The sequence below is a fragment of the Cyphomyrmex costatus genome, unplaced genomic scaffold, assembly GCF_001594065.2.
Source record: "Cyphomyrmex costatus isolate MS0001 unplaced genomic scaffold, Ccosl1.0 scaffold392, whole genome shotgun sequence".
Taxonomy (NCBI): Eukaryota; Metazoa; Arthropoda; class Insecta; order Hymenoptera; family Formicidae; genus Cyphomyrmex; species Cyphomyrmex costatus.
The window spans coordinates 252,750-272,968 of record NW_017278121.1 but is presented as its reverse complement, the minus strand read 5'-3'; the positions used below and the strand labels follow the sequence as shown (position 1 = coordinate 272,968).

At 33.5% G+C, this 20,219-nt stretch overlaps 2 protein-coding genes across 5 annotated transcripts; one reads left to right on the top strand and one right to left on the bottom strand.

Moving 5' to 3' along the window:
- Positions 1-11,195, bottom strand: Isha (Insulator su(Hw) mRNA adaptor). Of its 3 annotated transcripts, none has more exons than XM_018543620.1 (15): positions 11,012-11,195; positions 8,909-9,037; positions 8,538-8,829; positions 8,218-8,399; positions 7,867-8,139; positions 7,647-7,790; positions 7,327-7,574; positions 7,067-7,252; positions 6,733-6,842; positions 6,435-6,643; positions 6,083-6,260; positions 4,800-5,096; positions 4,213-4,440; positions 2,087-3,487; positions 1-879 (listed from the first exon to the last, which is right to left on the bottom strand). In XM_018543620.1, the coding sequence occupies exons 1-15, from the start codon at positions 11,039-11,041 to the stop codon at positions 26-28; spliced, it is 4,761 nt and encodes a 1,586-aa protein (XP_018399122.1). In that variant the 5' UTR covers positions 11,042-11,195; the 3' UTR covers positions 1-25. The 3 variants fall into 3 exon arrangements, with proteins under 3 accessions (XP_018399122.1, XP_018399121.1, XP_018399123.1); XM_018543619.1 differs by having other exon boundaries at positions 6,733-6,854; positions 11,012-11,041; XM_018543621.1 differs by having other exon boundaries at positions 26-879; positions 2,087-3,463; positions 6,733-6,854; positions 11,012-11,041.
- A 2,516-nt stretch (positions 11,196-13,711) lies between these two features.
- Tpr2 (Tetratricopeptide repeat protein 2) lies at positions 13,712-19,701 on the top strand. 2 transcript variants are annotated; one of them, XM_018543612.1, is made up of 11 exons: positions 13,712-13,965; positions 16,452-16,540; positions 17,174-17,298; positions 17,372-17,560; positions 17,686-17,804; positions 17,903-18,056; positions 18,161-18,325; positions 18,382-18,550; positions 18,645-18,791; positions 18,867-19,019; positions 19,134-19,701. In XM_018543612.1, the coding sequence occupies exons 1-11, from the start codon at positions 13,886-13,888 to the stop codon at positions 19,244-19,246; spliced, it is 1,503 nt and encodes a 500-aa protein (XP_018399114.1). In that variant the 5' UTR covers positions 13,712-13,885; the 3' UTR covers positions 19,247-19,701. The 2 variants fall into 2 exon arrangements, with proteins under 2 accessions (XP_018399114.1, XP_018399115.1); XM_018543613.1 differs by lacking the exon at positions 13,712-13,965 and adding an exon at positions 16,031-16,105.
- Positions 19,702-20,219: the final 518 nt, after the last annotated feature.

Below are 20,219 nucleotides of genomic sequence, written 5' to 3'. Positions count from 1 at the left end.
TTTTCTTCCTTTCTTTCCTTTCTGTTTATAACAAATCCGCTTGTTGTTCCACTGATTGCTCACTAAAATTCTCACTGACGTGCCCTATTTGTTCGATCGATTGTACCACATTTTGCTGCGCTGAATCTTCAGCTGGAATGGGCGCTTCGTATTCACACTGTTCCTCTTCATCCCGCTGCGTTAGCGCTAAGTCATTGCTGGAGAAATGATCCACACCAATTTCGAAAGCATTGGTTTCATCATTTTTATAATTCATGTCATCAACATTGTTATCGTTCGATATACTCGCAAATTCGTTTTCTCTGTCACCATGCATCACATCCTGCCCCTGGATTACTGACTCTTCTTGATTCTGTTGATCGATAGCCGAGGCTGAAGCATCAAAGCTATCTTTCGCTTCTAATTTGCTACTATCTGGTATTCCTACTTTATTTTCGGCCTCTTCTGATGGTATCTCGTCCACGTCATCCGTCAATTGTGGGCTAACATTGCCCCACCTAGATTTTCGATTTCGGTTACGATTCTCCCGCTCGGAAATATTTTTATAATCTTGATGCTTCGTTAATTTTTGCTTGTCTCGTGGAAGATGATTTTCACGTTGTCCGTGTCCATCGGGTTCCTGCCCAGACCATGATGCGGGTCCACCGCCCTCTTGATTTCTCCATGGTCCATCTGGTCCATGCATCGCTGGCGGACCCATCGGACCAAACGGTGGCCGGATATGTGGTCCAGGACGACCGCGCATTTCATCGAACGGTGGTCGGAAGAAAGAGTCTGATTCTCTAGGATCGAATGGTGGACCTCGAGGTGCAAACGGCGGCCTCATCCCAGGCCTCATACCTCTCGGACCCATGCCACGAAGATGGAACATGAGAGGACCTACAAAAGACACAGCAAAGTGTCACACGCACGAAGCAACATAATTACATTTGCTGTAAATAATAAAACGCTGTACATAATAAAACGTTTGCTTTCTATCCATTACATATTTTGTAATATGTAAATCGCGGAGTAAAGAAATTAAATAAACAAATTAACATTAATTAATATGGATAGTCACAGATATAATTATTATGTACAAGAATGTGACATAAGTTTATCAAAAGTTTATAACTGCTGCTTTGTCATGCAATACATGCGTATGTGAACACAGGAACCAATATTGAATATTTTGTATAATAAGAAATATAAACCTTCTGGGATTAATGTATATTTACTTATTAATCTTTCCTTCTCTCTTCTTTTTTTTTCTTAATTAAAATTAAACCTTTTTTTCGTAATCAAAATTAAAACATTTAATTATTATGAGTTATATCATTTCTTTTTAATGAGAATTTGAATGTTCTAAATAAATAAAATTTAAGAGGATTTTTTCTAAATCAGAAATTTTAGTGTCTGTATATTTCAAATAAACGTGATACATATGATAATTAAAATTAGATAACAAATTAGAACTGTTTGTAAAAATTAAAGTGACTGATTGCTAATCTCTAATGTTAAATATATTAAATATAATATTTTAAATTATATTTATATATTGTAATATGTGTATTTAATATATATATATATATTAAATATAATATATTTAATATATAAAATATGATATTAAAACCTAATATTAACGTTGACTGTCTGCTATCGAAATAGAGATATCAAAATTTTAATATTTTTTATAAAAATTTTTTAGGCGCGCGTGCACGCATGACTTCATATGGAAATGGCGGTTTCATAATTGGCGCTCGAATTTTATCCGTCATCATATGTACGGATCTTAAATTCCTAATATTCCTCATATTGCATAAAGCATCTCCCTAGACCACGTTTATGCATATGGTTAGCAACTACATCACGTAAAACAACAATTGTTCATAAGAATGTTCATAAAGAATCTTTAGAACGGATCAAGATTCACCCAGAATCATGGAGCAAATCAATTAATCGACTGATAGTAATTAATACAAGAATTATTTGAATTTGCAACAAGAAACATGGCCTTATATTATACTCTTAATGTAATAACTAATATTCTCTAACATAAACTACCAAACACAATTATAAAGAAGATAATAGGAAATTTATGTCTTACCGGGTCCCCTGGCTCCGCGCGGTCCAAATCCATCAGGACCAACTGGTCCTCTCGGTCCCTTTGGCCCCATTAAAGGTGGCATTCCAAACACTGGTTCCATTGGTCCACCAAAGAATTCTCTTCTGCGGAGATCAAAATCGGCGCGCTCATTGTGACTCCTATGATCGAAGCCGTCCTGCATTCGCGGATCAAATCCATCGCGTCTCATCTCATACTCGAAACGCTCACGTTCGTAATCGTCCACAGGTGGTCTACGAGGACGCACTTCTGGTCGCTCGAACTCGTCTCTAGCCGGGCCTAGTCTACCCGGTGGAAAGTCGTCAGGCCGAGGCCCATTGTGGCCCAACCTATTCTCATAATGTTCTTCCGAGAACATGCCAGACTGCATTCTAGGGTCGTGGAAGTCGTCCATTTGTGAAGCTCTTGGTCCACCGCGCGGCGGGAAATTCTGTCGATCAGGCCGATCGGGCAGGCCGCGTTGCGGAAACTCACGCGTGTCTGGTGGTCCACTTCGAAAATCCGGTCCTCGTGGAAAGTCGGCTCGATCCGGAGGCATCACTGCGGGGAACTTAGGTAGGTCCATCAATGAGATCGGCATGTCACCGGGTGGCCTTCGTCCTCCTCCACCTCCAGGACTTTCTTCAAAGTTCCTGTCATTTCGCTCGTTGTTACGCTCAGCTCGGTTGCCACGAATGTTCCTGTCCATCCGGTCATCCAGCGGTAACGTACCGTCCGCTAACTGTCGCAGTCGTTCGGCTAGACTAGGCTTGCCTTCCTTTTTCGTCATGCCTTCGCCTTCCTGGATTTGATTTTGTCCACTCGGCCCTTCCGAGTGTCTGGTACTGCTATCTCGACTCTCTCGGGTCTCACGGCTGTCTCTGTCACGTCTATCATCCCTCTCTCTATCACGACCGTCACGATTATCTCTCCGTCTATTATCTCGGCCGCGATCTCGTCCTCTTCCTCTATCTCTACCACGATCCATTCTGCATTCGTTGATATCCATGCGATCTCCACGATCTCGATCACTCCGGTCTCGCCTTTCCCTGATTTCTCGATCACGTTCCCTTTCCTTGTACTCGCGAGATTGGTCGTTCTCCAGACGACAGTCGTTTACATTGCTGCTTATATTCATTGCCGCAATCAACTGATCACTAAGGTTCGGCTTGTCCTTGGACAAGTTGCTGTTTAAACTTTGTGGCATCGCGTCCTCCATTTCTACGTCCATATCGTCCGAGTGATGCTGTTGAGGTAGTTGTATCTGCATGGGTGGCGCCGGTCCAACTCCGTACGGTTGCCGTAACATCGGCAAGTTCGGCATACTTGTCTCTGTTGTAGGCGGTGGTACTCCAATCGGTGGAACGTTGTGCGGCATACCTGAAATGTTCAGGATCTCGTATCCTGTTTGGCTCTGATTAGCCAACTTCATTGGGCGGTAAAAGTATTAAATATCATAGTAAATTCAATTAAAATTAGATCTGAGAATATACATGTACTATATTAGCACTGATAACTTTTACTTATTTCTATTCTCTTTTAATATACAAGTTATTTTCGTTTAAATCTCAGCAAGAGAGGAAAATATTCGATTATTTCATTCTTTAAGTACTAGTATCATAAAGAATACAAGAATACGAGTTATGACTAAATTTGTAATATATATAACAAAAAAATATATATATATTTGTATCATATTAATTCTAACATATAATGTAGCTTATGATACAACGAACAAAAAATATCAAACATAAGGCTTAGTAATAGTTTTTGAATTATGTTGTATTAAAGACGTAAAACTTTTGTCCATAGATTATCTTTGATACACCATCGTTGAAAAACTATTCATTATTGAACTTTGACCTCAATATCTGTTTCACATTATAAGCTACATTATATGTAAAAACTAACTTATTTTATCAATTTTCCAATTATAGTTAGTATTGGATCTTTTCATAAAAAAAAAAAATAAATAAAAATTTAGTTTTGTCACTGATACACATGTAACAAATACTTTATATACTAGTATATAGCTATAGAAAATTATATAGCTACTGCAAATATGTCAAGAGACTATTTCACTTTTTGTTATTAATTATAATATATTTATTAAAGAATTATATACATACCAGTCGAATTTGGTTTATCCGAAGGCGCTGCAGGTGCGGGCAGTGGAATTTGCGTCAATAAACTTACGCCAACACCTGCTCCGAATGGCGGGTTTACTGGAGGTGTCAACATGGTTTGCATCATGCCGGGTGGTCCCAGCAAACTCTGCATGTTAGGTGGTGGTACTCCGATTGGAACATTCGGCATTAGTCCATGCGGCATTTGTAGGCCCATGTGGCTAATCATTCCTGTATCAAATTCGTTATATCTAAGAATTGTAAAATACTTTATTAAAACTCCATCAAATCCGTAGTATCATCATGAACATCTGCAGTGATGTAAAAAAACTTTTTTTTTAAATGCATGCGTAAAAAGAAAAAACAATAAAATAATGATTATGGCCTATACATAAAAAATCTAGAAAAGAATATAATATATAATTCAAACCATGTTAAAAGTATAATATTGTGTTAAAATTGTATAATATTGTGAATATAATTATATTGAATATTATATGTTGCATTAATATGTTGCATGTGAAAAATCATACTTCTAAACATTTATCAGAAAGACGAATTGAATTTAAAAACTAATAATATAATCTTACGTGGCACTCCAGGCATTGTAAATGCTGGTGGCATCATTTGTAATTGAGTGTTCGGTGGAGGCAGTAGTGCAGCCGATGTTGGCGGTCTAATTGGTGGCGGTTGACTAGTGTCGACTAATTGCTGTTGCTGTGGCGGCTGCTGCTGTTGTTGCTGTGAACTAACCGGCGGCTGTATGACATTAACGATGCCATCCGTCAAAGTGGGTATAGGAGCACCAGTGGCAACTATTGCTTGCTGCTGCAGATGCAACTGTTGTTGTAAAACATCTGCACTTGTGCCAGTGTGTTTCAGTTTCCCTGTGATGTAAAAGAGAAAACATAAGGCTTTTGTTCTTTGTCGCTACATTAAATTGCACTTTTTATCTCCTATTTACCAAATTTCCAATATATACTTATTTGATTTTAAGTACACTAGTTCGGCTACAAAGAACAAACCTACATATTTTAAAATTTATAAATTATAACATGTAAATAAATATGTACGATATACGAATATAGTTTTTAGTAAAATACTATCAATTACTTCAATAATAGAATTAATAATATTGCTGATCAAAATAAAACTAGGTATCGAGTGGCTTGCCGCTCAGTGCAATTGATTCACGATCTGTAGATCTGAGTTCAATCTCATTTACGCCAACATACGCGATTTTTCGTATTTAAGAAAATGACTTCGTATCGTGATTAAGAGATCTATAATCACCAATGTCATTTAAATCTGATGTTAAATAACTTCCGGCAAGGTTAGCAGCCTACCAAAAAAGTTCAAGTCAAATGTTCCAAATACCAATATAAAGCTTTGGAAATGGTTTCTTAATCTTGGAAAAACAAGCTCAAAGTCTATTTCACGAGGAAGAATAAAATTATTCAATTTACCTTTTCAGTTCTAATGCTATCTAATTAAAAGGAGTAAATTGTATAATAATTGTAATAAATTTTGTAAGCAAAAGGTAAATATATTTCATGAATATAAGATCTTTAATTTATGAAACTAGAGCTTATTATGTATCTTCTTATGCAAGGGCAGTCGACTCGTAGATAGCAATCTCTTTTCTGTCTGACTTTCATGCTGCATTTACATCGGTTTATAAAACATTAATTTGTGAAAGAGTCGAAGATTGCGAATGAAATACTTATGAGGTGTAATTGTAACCCGTGTTTCGAGAACAATAAAATGATATATATATATATACATATAATTTATTAAACTATCTTTCCAATTACCTACTTTTCACATACATCAATGTACTCTCCATGTGTATGTACAAATTGAAGAAATTTACCTTTCAAATGAGGAGGTAATGTGTCTTCGTCTATCATCCCTCCTTCTTCTAATAACTCCAATTCTTGATCGGTAATGTTGGTTAATTTATTCCAAGGGATGTAACTGACACCTAGCTCTACTTCCCAATAATCTTTCCATTCCTTGCCTTTTACTCCTTTACCAGGTGCCCATGCCAACTGTATAATTAAATAATATAAATAGAAATAAATTGAGCTCTCAATTGCCCGTTAACTAATACTACATTTATTATCATGTATAATTAAAGTATAGAAATATACTGCGTATACTAAAGCATCTTAAATTTACTCAGCCATCATATAAGAGATATATTGTAAATAGTTATTAATTACCGTAATAGCTTTGCCTTGCATCTTTTGATTTTTTAATTTTGTTAACGCTCGATATGCGTCCTGTCTTCTATTCATACATATAAATGCACAACCTCTTGGCGAGATTAAATCAATACTAACGATATCACCAAGCTCTCCAAATGTATCGGACAACTCTTCTTGATGTACGAGTTTCGACAAATGACCTACCCAAAGAGTTGTACTGCAAACTGCAAAAACATGCGTTCAATTTTTCGTACTATTCTGATTCGTAAAAGAAAATACGGAGATTATTTCTTTTGCCTTTAAAATACATTACCACTTAATTTGTCTCTAACTATTGGCGGTAAACCGCGTTTACGTCTCTCCCTATCCTTTTCTCGCTCTTCTTCTGTCATCTTTTCTCGGCTATCATCACGTTTTCGAACTCTTGAACGAGATCTAAGAAAAAGGAGACGTGTGTGTGTGTGTGTGTGTGTGTGTGTGTGTGTGTGTGTGTGTGTGTGTGTGTATTTTATATAATATAAAATTAATAGCACAAATATATAAGTTAATCATTTTTGATATTTATTTTTCTATATTTAACATATTCCAAATTTTTCAATAATAAAGATAATCAATTTGATTTAATGTTAACTGTAAGCTTTAATTACCTTCTTCGTCTTGATCTGCTTCTAGATCGAGATTTTCTATCTCTATCTCGATCTCTATCTCTATCTCTGAGTCGCGGAGATCGAGATCGACTGTGATGTCGATATCGTTCTGGCGATCTACTTTGGGAACTCGTATTTTCGCAGTTTACAATTTCTACACTACTACTATCACGTCTGACACTGTTCCTATAAAAAAAAAAAAAAATGATTATAGAAGAGAGTTAAATTATTTAATTATGATTATTAAATAATATATTTACCCAGTATAATCTTGCGTTTCTTGACGTTCATCAAGCAACGGACTTTTTTGATTTTGATGCGTAGACTGATTTATTTGTCGAATGTTCGATAAAGATTGGGAAGTGTATGACATAGCTGGTGGATAACCAGGTGGTGGCTGACTCATATCCTGCATCACATTGCTGTTCATATTTGATGCATAATTTTGTGTGTTTGGTTTCAAAATATCAGAAGGCTTTAATTCGCATTCAGATGCAAATGGAAGATTCTAAAAGAATAAAATTTGCGTACAAAAATCATGACATAAAAAAAAAAATAAATAAATTATCGATTAACTTACAGGAACAGTTTGTGCTAAATGCTTATCAAATTCTTCTTCCTGTTGTCTCATTTGTTGCAGTTTGCGCATCTTTTCTTCCATTTCGAGTGAAGAGGATGCATTGCTTTGCATGGTTTGTTGTAAAGTTTGCAATTGTCTCATAACCTTCAAGTGAAACAGAACATGATGTATGTAGAATAATATTGTACTTTAGTATTAACTTTTGGTATTCGGAAAGTACCTCTGGATTTGCAAGCAATAATCCAAGGCTTTCTAAACTGTTGTTTGCTGAAACTATATTGTGCTGTATATTGGCTGAGGCAGCTGTGTTCGGAGAATTAGTAACAACAACGTCATCATCTTCTTCTTCTCCATAATCAAAATCTAATAACTTTTTATCAAACTTGACAGAACTCTTTGAATCGTTTGTAACATCTTTTTTCATAAGTAACTGCTGTAAATGTTGTAACTGATCAAAAAAAGAGGAATCTACTTGACCAGAGTTGGATTGATTCTGTATGGAAAATAATAAAATTGAATAAAATTTCAAGAAATATAAGCACAATATATAAACATTATGTGAGAATATTACCAAAAGTTTGTTTGCATTGACTGCTGCTTCCATTTTTGTTTGTGCAAGCCATACTGGGTCAATCGTTTTTCCAGATGAAAACAGTTTGGGATCTTTCACAGCGTTTTTAATTGTAGATGGCGGGGTTTTAGTGACTGCACTTACATTACTTAGATTACTTCCAGATGATGCATTTAATGTACCTAACAGTATTAAAATGTATTTTAATGCTGCAAATATTTTTCATTTGTATGTACATATATTGTATACTTCAAGTTACATATATTTATATTATTTACTAATTTCGAGTACATTTGTTTAATTATATTTTTTATATTTACCATTGCTATTTACTGGCTGTTCTTTATGTATCGGATGATTCGGGTCTGCTAGATCGAAAAGTGGTTGAATAACTTCTGGTGGAAAAACTGCATTCTTTTGCCAAAGATTTAATACACGTATAACTTTGCTTTTATCCTCTTGTGGACACTTTAAAAGATTAAGAAAGGTAGTCTGCATATTTTTTGCAAATCGTGGAGCGAACACATCCTTCTCCATCCCAAACTGATGTCGGGATTGTCGAACAATTGAATCTATTACATACAACCCTGGTACTTTGTACTCCGGCTTGCACTAAAACAAAATAAAATAAATTACAAAATATATGTAACACAATGTGCATGATCAAGAAACAATTTGAACAGATACTTACTTTTTGAATGAATTTTTCCACGCTTTGTACAACATGTTTGTAGAATTTTATTGCTTTGATAGCTCCCCGTGTAAGAGAATTCATTTTGGCTTTTGAAATTGGGGGTTTGACATCATAAAGAGCAGAGAGCTGCAAAATTAAATCTTGATTAATTATGTCTTCTAAAGAAGCAATATACAATAGATAACTCCTGTATTTGCAATACACACATTTACATGCGATACAATAAGTTTGTGCTTAGTTTCAAATATACAAATTTATAAGACCTGTTTTTTATTCTTGTACTAGCCTGCATTAAATCTTTTTTGCTTTCACCAAATATCAAGTATATACTTATTTCACTTTAAGTTCTACAAGTGTGGACTAGTTCAGTTTTTAGAAAACAGATCTATATCCGATCTTTTGTTATTTGAACATACAACGTTACTCAGACAACTTTAAAAAAAAAAAACTGGAGTTTTTGATAGAGAAAAGAGTCGGTAGAATTCTACTATGTAAACCATTCGAAACTGCATTGTCCCTCAATAATTCAGATGAACGGAGTTCTGACTGTATTTAGTAAAAATTAGAATGTATTATCTATGTAAATTGTCTTTTACATGTATTTATTTTTAAGATTCTATAGTATATGTAACATAAAATATGCCAAATACATGCATCTATTGATAAAAGTGAAGTGTGAATATGGATCAATGTATATTTCAACAGAAAGTAAATATCAATGTAACTATACTGTTGTGTTGCCAAAAGTTGTAATGTTTCAAGTCAATCATGTATTTTTTTCCTAGAGCAGAAATGTAAAACATGGAAATGTTTTATATTTATGTATGTACAAGTATATACATACATACATAAAAATTTTGATTTTTTTCACGTTTTTGCTATAAGCAAAAAATCCCATGATTGACCTTCAATGGTATAGTAAGCACATCATAAGGCTGGTACTTTCAGTCTGTTCTTATTTCAAGAGTAATGTCTTAAGATGCTATATGACTCCATTAGTTCATGGCATCTTAAGATTGTATTTAAGAATCTTTGATACAAAAATCAACTATAAATATCAGTTATAGAATGCTTTCAGCAAGAGACATAGATGACACAGTTAAACACAGTAGATGCATTTGAAGAAGCGTTATTAGTGCTACCTACGTTATTCTGGTTTCATTGTCTATTAGCTGTAAAACAAGGATAGAATGACGCAAGCAACGCTAGTAGTCTTCTCGACTGCACCTAGTAAATCAGTATATCTTTCTTGTGTGCCAATAAAGGCAAATAAAATTAAATAAAGAAATTATTGACTGTATATTTTACTGTGGTAAACACCAACAGTACGAAGTTTTCTATCCATAATGCTAGAAATTGCTCCAAGATCTCAGAGAAGGAGTTGACCTAGTCATACATGATCAATCACATTGGTCAAGAACTGGTAAATAAATTCAATCAGTGATTTGTTAATTGTTTCCCTAACCAAAATCTTGGAGTAATTTTTAGCATCGTAGACCCAAGCGACATGCATGTCTAAAAGATGTAGGTATCATAAAAACAGAACATATCTACAAGATATTTAAAAGACATAAAGAGGTCTTCTAAATGATACGGCTAGATGATGCATGTTGTCTGGGAAGGTTAATGACGTACAGACCAAAACATCGCATGTGTGCATGCTTATTTCATCATTCCACAATTCAGAAATACAACTAGCTATTCGCTCAACAAAATCGTGGTCACTCGAAATCGGCATGGCCTTTAAAAACAAGTCGCACCAAGTCATGACGATGCGATACCACGGTAGCTTTCATCGTGATAGCTATTTCTCGGGGAGTCTTAACGAGTTGCGTCTCTTCAGCGAGGATACCTTTTCGTCAAGATCAAACGGGAGCTACATTGACTATAGCCAAGAAGAAAATTCGGGGGGGGACGACGCATCATTTTTTTTTCTTCTATCGCAAATGTATCTGCGATTTTCTCACGAGACACAGATTGAGATACGAGGCAGGAAGAGCAAAGTTGAGAGTGAGAAGCGTAGAGAGGGAGAGCTGCCCCTACGACGGTGACCTCTAAGACGTGCGCGTACGAGCGGAGGGACCTCGGGGTGTTACTTACCTCTGCGTTGAACGCTTTCACCGCCTCCATCGCGTGCGACAGGGAAAGAGTCTCCTCGCGTCACGATCGTCGTTAAGTCTCACGCGGATCCCGACGTAACGTAATACCAGCGAAACGTTCGCACTAAAGCTCGCATTTCTCCTTCATCACGCACTCTGTAGACTAGCCATGCCATTCAATTCAAGATGGCAGGTCCCGTGTTTCCCGATACGCATCGCGGGGCGGTCGACGCGTGACGTCACACCTGTCGTCTGCCCAATCGGTAATGTAGGAGTGGCGTCGATTCCATGGAGCCTGTTATATCGATTATCATATCGGTCTTATTAGAGCACACATATTAAGCACTCTGTGTGATGAAATGTCATTGCGCGAGAATTCCTAGGTCGGTATTCAGTATGTCAATAATTGTTATATTTGAGATAATTTTACATATACAGTCTTCAGGGTATCGATTATGTAACTTTTTCTCTAGGGCGGAAACGTGAAAAGTGAAAATTTTTTTGTATGTGTGTGTATATGTTCATACACACATTAATAAAAATTTTCACTTTTCACGTTTCCGCTCTACATAAAAAGTTATATGATTGATATCCAGATATTGTGAGCTAATTTTAAAATCGTATTAGTGTTTTAAGATATTATATTGACATAATTACTTAAAACAATTTTGATAAATAATAACAATATAAATACCGTAACGTAAAACACGTGACAAAATGTTTCGTGTATTAATTGTAACCATTATGATGCTAAAACACAATTATAATCTACCATTTCTATAATAATTAATCGAACTTAAAATTATCGAAATTTTAATCAATTAATTTTGTCTTCATGTTGATTTAAATCACTTCCATACTAATCGAGTGCATAAGTGTGTTTTTTATTCCTGCAGTAGAATTTCTCTTCTCGTTTTCATCAAATATCACATATATGTATATCTATGTCACTTTTAAACTATATATATGTTACCTCAGCTTTAGAAAACAAATAGTAGATCTATGTATTGTTTGCACTCTTTGCATTTAGCAACTATTCGCTTTCTTTCTTTCGAAGATTATTTGATATATAGACCTTTATATGTATATTTATTGCCGTAATTGAAAAATATACAATGAATTTCAATATTTTAACGTAAATGTGAACGCTATGTACATATGTATACATATATATTACACACGCGCGCGCGCGTGCTCCAACTCTGTGCTCCGATGTGGCGGTATTGACTTCTCTGAATAATTTAATTTCATTGAACTCGTATTATTAATTAATTTGAACAAATCTGACATAAGAAGAATATGCGCATTATGCGTGCAGCTAGCTAAAGAATATTCACACAATTACAAGATATGTATATAGCTTATATAAAATATATACACAAGAAAAATTATTTAAAAACAATAGAAAAATTTATTAAGGCTCTATGACCGGTATTCATAGTCAGTTCTTATTTGAAGACTGTCTTAAGATGTTAAAGCGGCTTTCTGATTGGTTCGTAAAGGCCGCAGCACACACTTTTGCATGACGCATAAACCATATACATAAAGAATTTGATTGGTCCATTGACTCATGCATAAGAAAATGGGCCAATGAAATTCCTTATGCGCATTTATGCGTTATGCAAAAGTGTGTGCTGCGACCTTATCTCTTCAAGACTGAACTTAGGCCGGTATTCATAGGCTACGTTCAGCAGACTCTACAGTTGAGTGAGCGCTCTCTGTTATTGGTGTATTCTTCTAGATTTAAAATTTGATTGGATGATCTAAAAGAATACACCAATAACAGCGAGCGCTCACTCAACTGTAGAGTCTGCTGAACGTAGCCATAGTCAGTTCTTATATTCAAGACCGTCTTAAGTTCCGTCTTAAGATGTCACGAACCAATCAAATGGCTGCATTCGCGTCTTAAGACATTACTTAAGACAGTCTTCAAATAAGAACTGACTATGAATACCGGCCTTATGCCAGATTCATAGCGCGTTTCACTGGCAGAGCTAGTGCGCACTCAGTGTACTTTAATGCCTTTGTACACAAATCGACATAGAAATATATGTTTAATAAAAATAAAAAAATGATTAAAACCATAAAATCTTCAATATATTTTATTGTGTTATTTGACAAAATACACAATAAGTATTTTATCATTTGAGATATCTTACTTTAATATCAGATTAGAGTAGTGTATAACGACTTTAATGTGCACTGAGTGCGCACTAGAGTCCTAGATATCAGAGAAGCGCAACCGATGTTCCGCGTTCTGATTAGCTGACTGTCAGCCAATCATGACATTCATTCAGTGGTATTAAAAATGGCTGACTAATAGACGATTGGTGGATTTCATATTTCGTCTGCAAACGACGCCATTTTTAATACTTTTCTTAGTAATTTTGCGATACTGACTTAAACCGGTTGCGCTTCTCTGATATCTAGGACTCTAGTGCGCACTAGCTCTGCCAGTGAAATGCGCTATCACACTGGATGCGATGGGCGATGAACGATGAGCGATATCCAATAAAAGCTTTGCTTTAGCTCACACGACGATGTAAAGAGTTCTTATTGGTTATTGCTCGTCGCGCATCGCTCGTCGCGCCTAGTGTGAATTATGCCTAGTTCACACTAGGCGCGATACCAGTTTAGAATAGAAAAAGAACAGATTTAAAGAAAGGAGGAGCGAGGAGGACACTCCGTGAAGGAGGATCACGTTGATCCGCGTCTTTGCGTTACGCCAATTTAGTGCGTATCGCTTGTGTGATCATCCGTGCATCCTTTCTACTCCTCGACAGTGCAATTCAGAGTAGAGAAAACCTCGTGTTTTTTCACGGTGCGTTCCAACGTGGTCGGTCTGCCTGTCTCTCGTCTGTAAAGGAATACTGCCATGGCGTCGTCTGATCAACCGATCAACATTGTTCCGGACTCGGCGACTAACGTTACAGAAACACCGGAGAACACAAAGGAGTGAGTTGTCCCTTTTACAGAAATCGCCATGGACGCGTTTCCCTGTAATCTGATGTATAATTGCGTCATATGGACGGATAGAACCAGGAAGCTCCTTCACGAGCATTCTCTATTTATATATCGCTCTTGCGACACTTGGACCCTCTGTAACTAATTAGTTTTGAGTACGTCAAATATATACCATGCTTTATCCTTTTATATAAGTGATAACGAATTCGTTTGGATGGCACTCAGTGTGCACTAATGCACATAAAAGCCGTCGTACACCAATTGACATAAAAATATGTGTTTAATGTTGTTTGCTTTTAAATAGTTTTATTTTAGTGTACAAACGTAATAATTAAATATACCAAACATTTTATATGAGAATCTTCAATTGAGCACACAAAAGATTTTGTCTCTAAGGAGAACGAATTATAACAATAACAACTGACTGACTAAAAAGAAATTAGAGAGTATCGAAACATTTAATCTGATACCATCTATCGGATAGTTTAACATATTATTACCTATCAAACTAAACTATATTTTATATAATCATTGATTTAATCTCGACATTCAAATTATCTTCAAATATAAATATAAAAATGGATAGATCATGAAATCTTCAATACATTTTATTGTGCTGTTAAGTAAAAATCTGTATTTTATAATTCCAAGTATTTGCACTTTTACACCGATTAAATCAGTTTACAATGACTTTAATATGCATTAATGCATCCAACTGAATTCGCTATAAGTATTCTATTTCATTAGGCAAAAATTCTTTTATTATTTTGCAGTTTTTGTAATTTTTTTTAATTATCCAATAAATAGAATGTATAAAATCGACACATGAAACTTTCAAGAGATATCTTCAAAAGTTCTTTAAAAAACATTTTTAAGATATTGAACACTGAAAGTTTAAAAAAAACGTTCTATTTATTTTTAAATATTTTTAAATGTCCATCATAAATAACAATGGTATTTCATAAACTAACTGGTTTTATAAGTCCATTTTTTTCTCTGTACATTTGCTTTATCAAAAAAGAAACACTATTATGGAAATGATTGACAGATGCTTTTTATTATCTCATCCCAGATATCACAACAAGAATTTCAGAATTTTTTTGACACATTATTTGAAAATGATTATTCTTCTGATTTTATTTTGGAAACTATTAATTTAAGACTAAAATCTCTTTTTAATGAATGGATAAAGTCTTATAATTGAGGATTTTTCTTCTGACAACAAACTTTCTTCGTGGTATATATTATCTTACATTCCAACTATTTATGATAAAGTGGTGATTGAAAGTATCACCAAAAAATTTAAACGTGAAATCATCCTTTTTTAGCATAAATAAATTTGGTAATTTTATCAAAGTCCATAAATATGTTTTTCCTAACAATTATAATAAAAACGTCTACAAAATATATTGTAAAGACTATAAACTTATGTAGAACAAACAAGTAGATAACTGAAAACGAGAATACAAGAACATTGTTGTTACATTATTAATAGTAATACATAAATCGATAATTAAAATTATCAAATTGCTTTAAATTATGAATTTGATTGAGAGAATGTCAAAATATTTGACAGAGAACGCTGTTTGAATACAAGATTGATATCTGAGATGTTGCAAATACGGATGCAGCAGAACAACCTTAACTTACAATGAGATACTAACTATTTGCACCATGCATACATTTTAATTTTAAATAATTTACAAACATGAATGCTTTTCTATTTTTGTTTTTATTATTTGACTTATATATGTGTGTGTTTTATATATACATATTTATGTTTTGACATTCTGTTTTGTATATGTAACCTCAGTCTTGCTTTAGACTTTAAATGATTAACAACTTCTCATATAGTATAACTGACCATGTTTCGATAATTAGTATGTACACATGGTCCACTTATAAATTTGTTGTGTATATGATTATTTTTGCAATAAACACTTCTTCTTATTATGGTAAGCCATTCCAAATCTTGATTATATGTGTTTGATTTTATATTTCTTTGGGGAAAAAAATATTGAAAATTCTCACATCGTTACAGAACGTCCGTTTTAACGGCCTTTTCACTGTGGATCTCTCAATCAAGAAGTGGCTGTCCATGTAAGAAGATGTGACGAGATTTTAAGAAATTGTAAGAATATGTTCTCGCTGAAGAAGACTCAAAAACGAGTCGAAACATTCGATGTTATACTTTAAGTATTAATATACAATATACATATTTTATAATTAAATACTTTTTTTTTACTATGCTCCAGCCCCTGCGCTTCACTCTCATTTGTTTTGATTTTATTACATATTTTAAAATTATCTTAGGTGTCGATTTTACTCGCTTATTTGATAAGCTTTAGAAATTAATATTTTGTTAAGTATTGCGAAAATTGCAAAATGATTCATGATTTTTCGACTCAATTCATAATTAGAAATAGCGCTATATAATTGATGACATTTTTCAAGATATATTCTGTATATAATTACAGATTAGCAGAGTCAAAAAAGAAAGTTGCTAATCAACATTATTCACAAAAACAGTACAAGAAAGCCCTGGTTGGTTACAATGAAGTTATTGGTAAGTATTCTAACGGTATTGTATAAATATATATTATGGATGCGTTTGGGGAGACGCTACTAATGCTATTTGTGTCATTCTATCCTTGTTTTAGGTCTAATGAATGATAAAGATAGAATAACACAAATAATGCTAATAGTGTCTCTCTGAACACAGTCTGTCTTTGCTTTAACATGGTTACGTTTTGTTGCAGGCATAATGTACATGAGGTATCATTTTATTGTTTAACACCCTGCGAACAACAAGGATAAAATAATACCTCATGTGCATTATGCATGTAATAAAACGCAGTTTATATTGACCTCCACAAAAATTATGTAAATTTGTCCTCAATATTGTTTTTGTATCAGCGTATTATTTTAATGTTAATTATATTTATTTTAAACTCACAATAAAATTTTATTTTTCTTTACAAAATATCGAATAGTTGAGATCTCTAACTATTAGTTGACTCATTTGGCAGTTAACATGTTAAACAAAGAAAACTAATTTCCTAAGAATATTGAACTTTTTTAAAATTTTACTATTGTAAATATATTTTTGTAAATAACTGTCATAAACGCTATAGAAATCAATGTCTTTTGACGATGATGAGATATTAAATAACTTTAATAAACCCAAAACATTTTTCAGCATTGTGTCCTGATATATCGCAATACTACAGTAATAGAGCAGCTTGTTACATGATGCTTGAGCAATATCGAGATGCACTGGCAGACACTAAAAAATGTATCGAACTGGAACCAACATTTTCCAAAGTACATTAATGATTTTCTAACTACTTAATTATATCGTATGAATCAATAAACTTACTTTTTGTTTATACTCCAGGCATATACAAGAATGATCAAGTGTTACTTGATTTTGGGAGATATTTTAGAAGCTGAGACGTCATTAAAGAAATTGATGGAATTTGATCCTACTAACGAGTCAATACCTGCAGAACAAAAAAATATAGCATATGTGAGAAAATTTCTTAAGGATGCTGATGCTGCTTACAATGCTAAGGATTATCGCATGGTAAAAGAATTTGTTCCAATGACGTGTATATCTATTAATAATATATTTGTATGTGTGTGTGTGTATGTGTGTGTGTGTGTGTGTGTGTGTTTGTTTGTGTAAATATTATTGGGATTGTTCCATAGGTTGTATATTGTATGGATCGTTGTTGTGACATAAGTACATCTGGGACACGTTTTAAATTGACCAAAGCAGAATGTCTGGCCCTTTTAGGAAGATATCAGGAAGCTCAGGATATTGCAAAGTAAATTATCATGCTCAATCAAGAGTATACATAATAATAATTTATATAAATCTTATTATTCTTTATTTAAAATCGTATCATTTTTTATTTTATCTCAGTAATGCATTACACATCGATAAACAGAACGCCGAAGCATTATATATTCGTGGAATGTGCTTATACTTCCAAGATGATGTTGACAGAGCCTTTACACATTTCCAACAAGTACTGCGACTTGCACCGGATCATGATAAAGCATTAGAAATATACAAAGTAAGAAGATGAAATAAAAATAATTTTCTTAATTTATATTAATTTTTCAATTTTATAATCAGTAATATACTGTATTAATATACTTTTCTTTTTCTATTATATAGAGAGCAAAATGTTTGAAGAAGAAGAAAGAAGAGGGCAATGCAGCATTTAAAAGAGAACAATATCAAGAGGCTTATAATCTTTATAATGAAGCTTTAACTATTGATCCACACAATATTATGACTAATGCTAAGTTGCATTTTAATAAGGCAACAGCTGCAGCTAAGGTATTGTATTATACATAAAAATTGATGTTTGCACAAATATATTTTTGTTTTTTTAGTTAGGAAAGTTGAATGAATCTGTAGCAGAATGCACAAAGGCTTTGAACCTCAACGAAAATTATTTAAAAGCTCTTTTAAAAAGAGCGAGTATTTATATGGAACTCGAAAAATATGAAGAGGCAGTTCAAGATCTTGAAAAAGCGTGTAAAATGGATAAGACTAATCGCGGTATGAATCGTTGCTTATTAATTCTAACATAATATGAAATATTAATGGCAACTTATATCTTAATATGTATGTATATCTTTTATAATTTTGTTAGAAACAAAACGATTACTCGGAAAGGCTAAATTATTATTGAGAAAATCTAAGAGGAAAGATTATTATAAGATTTTGGGTATTGACAAAAATGCATCTACTGAAGATATTAAGAAAGCTTACAGGAAACGAGCTCTCGATCACCATCCAGGTAAAGAATACATGTACTGTTTATTGAAAAATGTAATTATAAACGTGGTTTTATATTATACCTTATATTTTACAGATCGTCATGTTAACGCCAGTGAAGGGGAGAAAAGAGAACAAGAAAAAAAGTTTAAGGAAGTCGGAGAAGCTTATGGGATTCTCTCGGATCCCAAGAAAAGATCTCGCTATGATCGTGGTCATGATTTAGATGATAATGAAGGTGGTTTCCAAGGTTGGTATTTCAACTTTTCCGTTGTGTATAATTTTAATTAATATATTACATATTTTTATGTTTTTGATTATTATTAAATTATACATATATATTCTCTCGTCTTTTTCGTTTCAGATATGGATCCAAATGCAATGTTCCACTTCTTCTGTCAAGATGGAGGCTTCCAATTCCAGTTTCAAGATGGAGGCTTTCCTAGTAGTGCTTTCCAGTTCCAGTTTCCGGGTTAACGATGTTTTAAAAAATAATATGATACAATGTATTCAACATAATGTGTATATGGAATTCGATGATATGGTATTCATCTGTTTTAGTCAATACTGCATCGAATTATTTGAATACTTAAGCCCACGATGCAACATAGTATCATTTACATTTCATAATTTTAAAATTGGTAAACATAAGTATTTGAGCGATTATATAGCATACATATTTATTTAAATATGCCATGAAGTTGTACATATAACACAATCTAATATATATTATGATACGGTAGAGCTTCGATTTAATGAATTAATTAAGTGAAAAACATTAAGGTTAACGTCAAAGTACAACAGGCAATTTCGAAACATACTCGTACCTGACGAAACCTTTGTGAATAGATAAGCAAATATCCATTAGATTGATAGATTCTTTTACTAAGAAGTCTACTTTATTTTTCAATTGAGACTTTAGACTGTCTGTTACCGCGTTGTAGATATTATATTAATTATCGAAAGAGATTAGATTTTAGCTCTTTTATTTATTTTGATATTAGTCATTGGAATCGCTTTTCAAAATTCGTAAAATCGAGGATTTACTATATAATTTTGCTAATTGTAACAAAGTATCAATTTGATGTAGAATTAATGAAATATTGTTCCATATATGTATACTGTATGTCTGTTAGTTCTATTTCTGTTTATACATGTGACTCTCAAAGTGATATGATTGATTAAAATTATTAAGTCACTACAATATAAATTCCGTATATTATTTTGCAATAACACATGCTTAATCATTATTTGTAAATGTAAAATTCTAAAAATATATTGTCTATAGATCCAATGTATTCATTCTACAAATTTTTCTACAAATATATAAATTATCGATGTAGGAGCGATGTAAACTTTAATGGCAAATAATTGAGATAAAGTACGACGACAGTTTTGAAATCAATGCTCGATCAATCAATTTTCGATCTTGATCATTTGCATCGTGTAC

Excerpts from the sequence above, each read along its gene's own strand:
- Tpr2 (XM_018543612.1), top strand. The coding sequence starts at position 13,886 with ATGGCGTCGTCTGATCAACCGATCAACATTGTTCCGGACTCGGCGACT. Across the intron at positions 17,561-17,685 it reads ATGCTAAGGATTATCGCATG|GTTGTATATTGTATGGATCG; the intron begins GTAAAAGAATTT and ends ATTGTTCCATAG. Across the intron at positions 18,326-18,381 it reads AGGCAACAGCTGCAGCTAAG|TTAGGAAAGTTGAATGAATC; the intron begins GTATTGTATTAT and ends TTGTTTTTTTAG.
- Isha (XM_018543619.1), bottom strand. The coding sequence starts at position 11,041 with ATGGAGGCGGTGAAAGCGTTCAACGCAGAG. Across the intron at positions 8,140-8,217 it reads TCAATGCAAACAAACTTTTG|AATCAATCCAACTCTGGTCA; the intron begins GTAATATTCTCA and ends TTTTCCATACAG. Across the intron at positions 880-2,086 it reads GCGCGGAGCCAGGGGACCCG|GTCCTCTCATGTTCCATCTT; the intron begins GTAAGACATAAA and ends TGTCTTTTGTAG.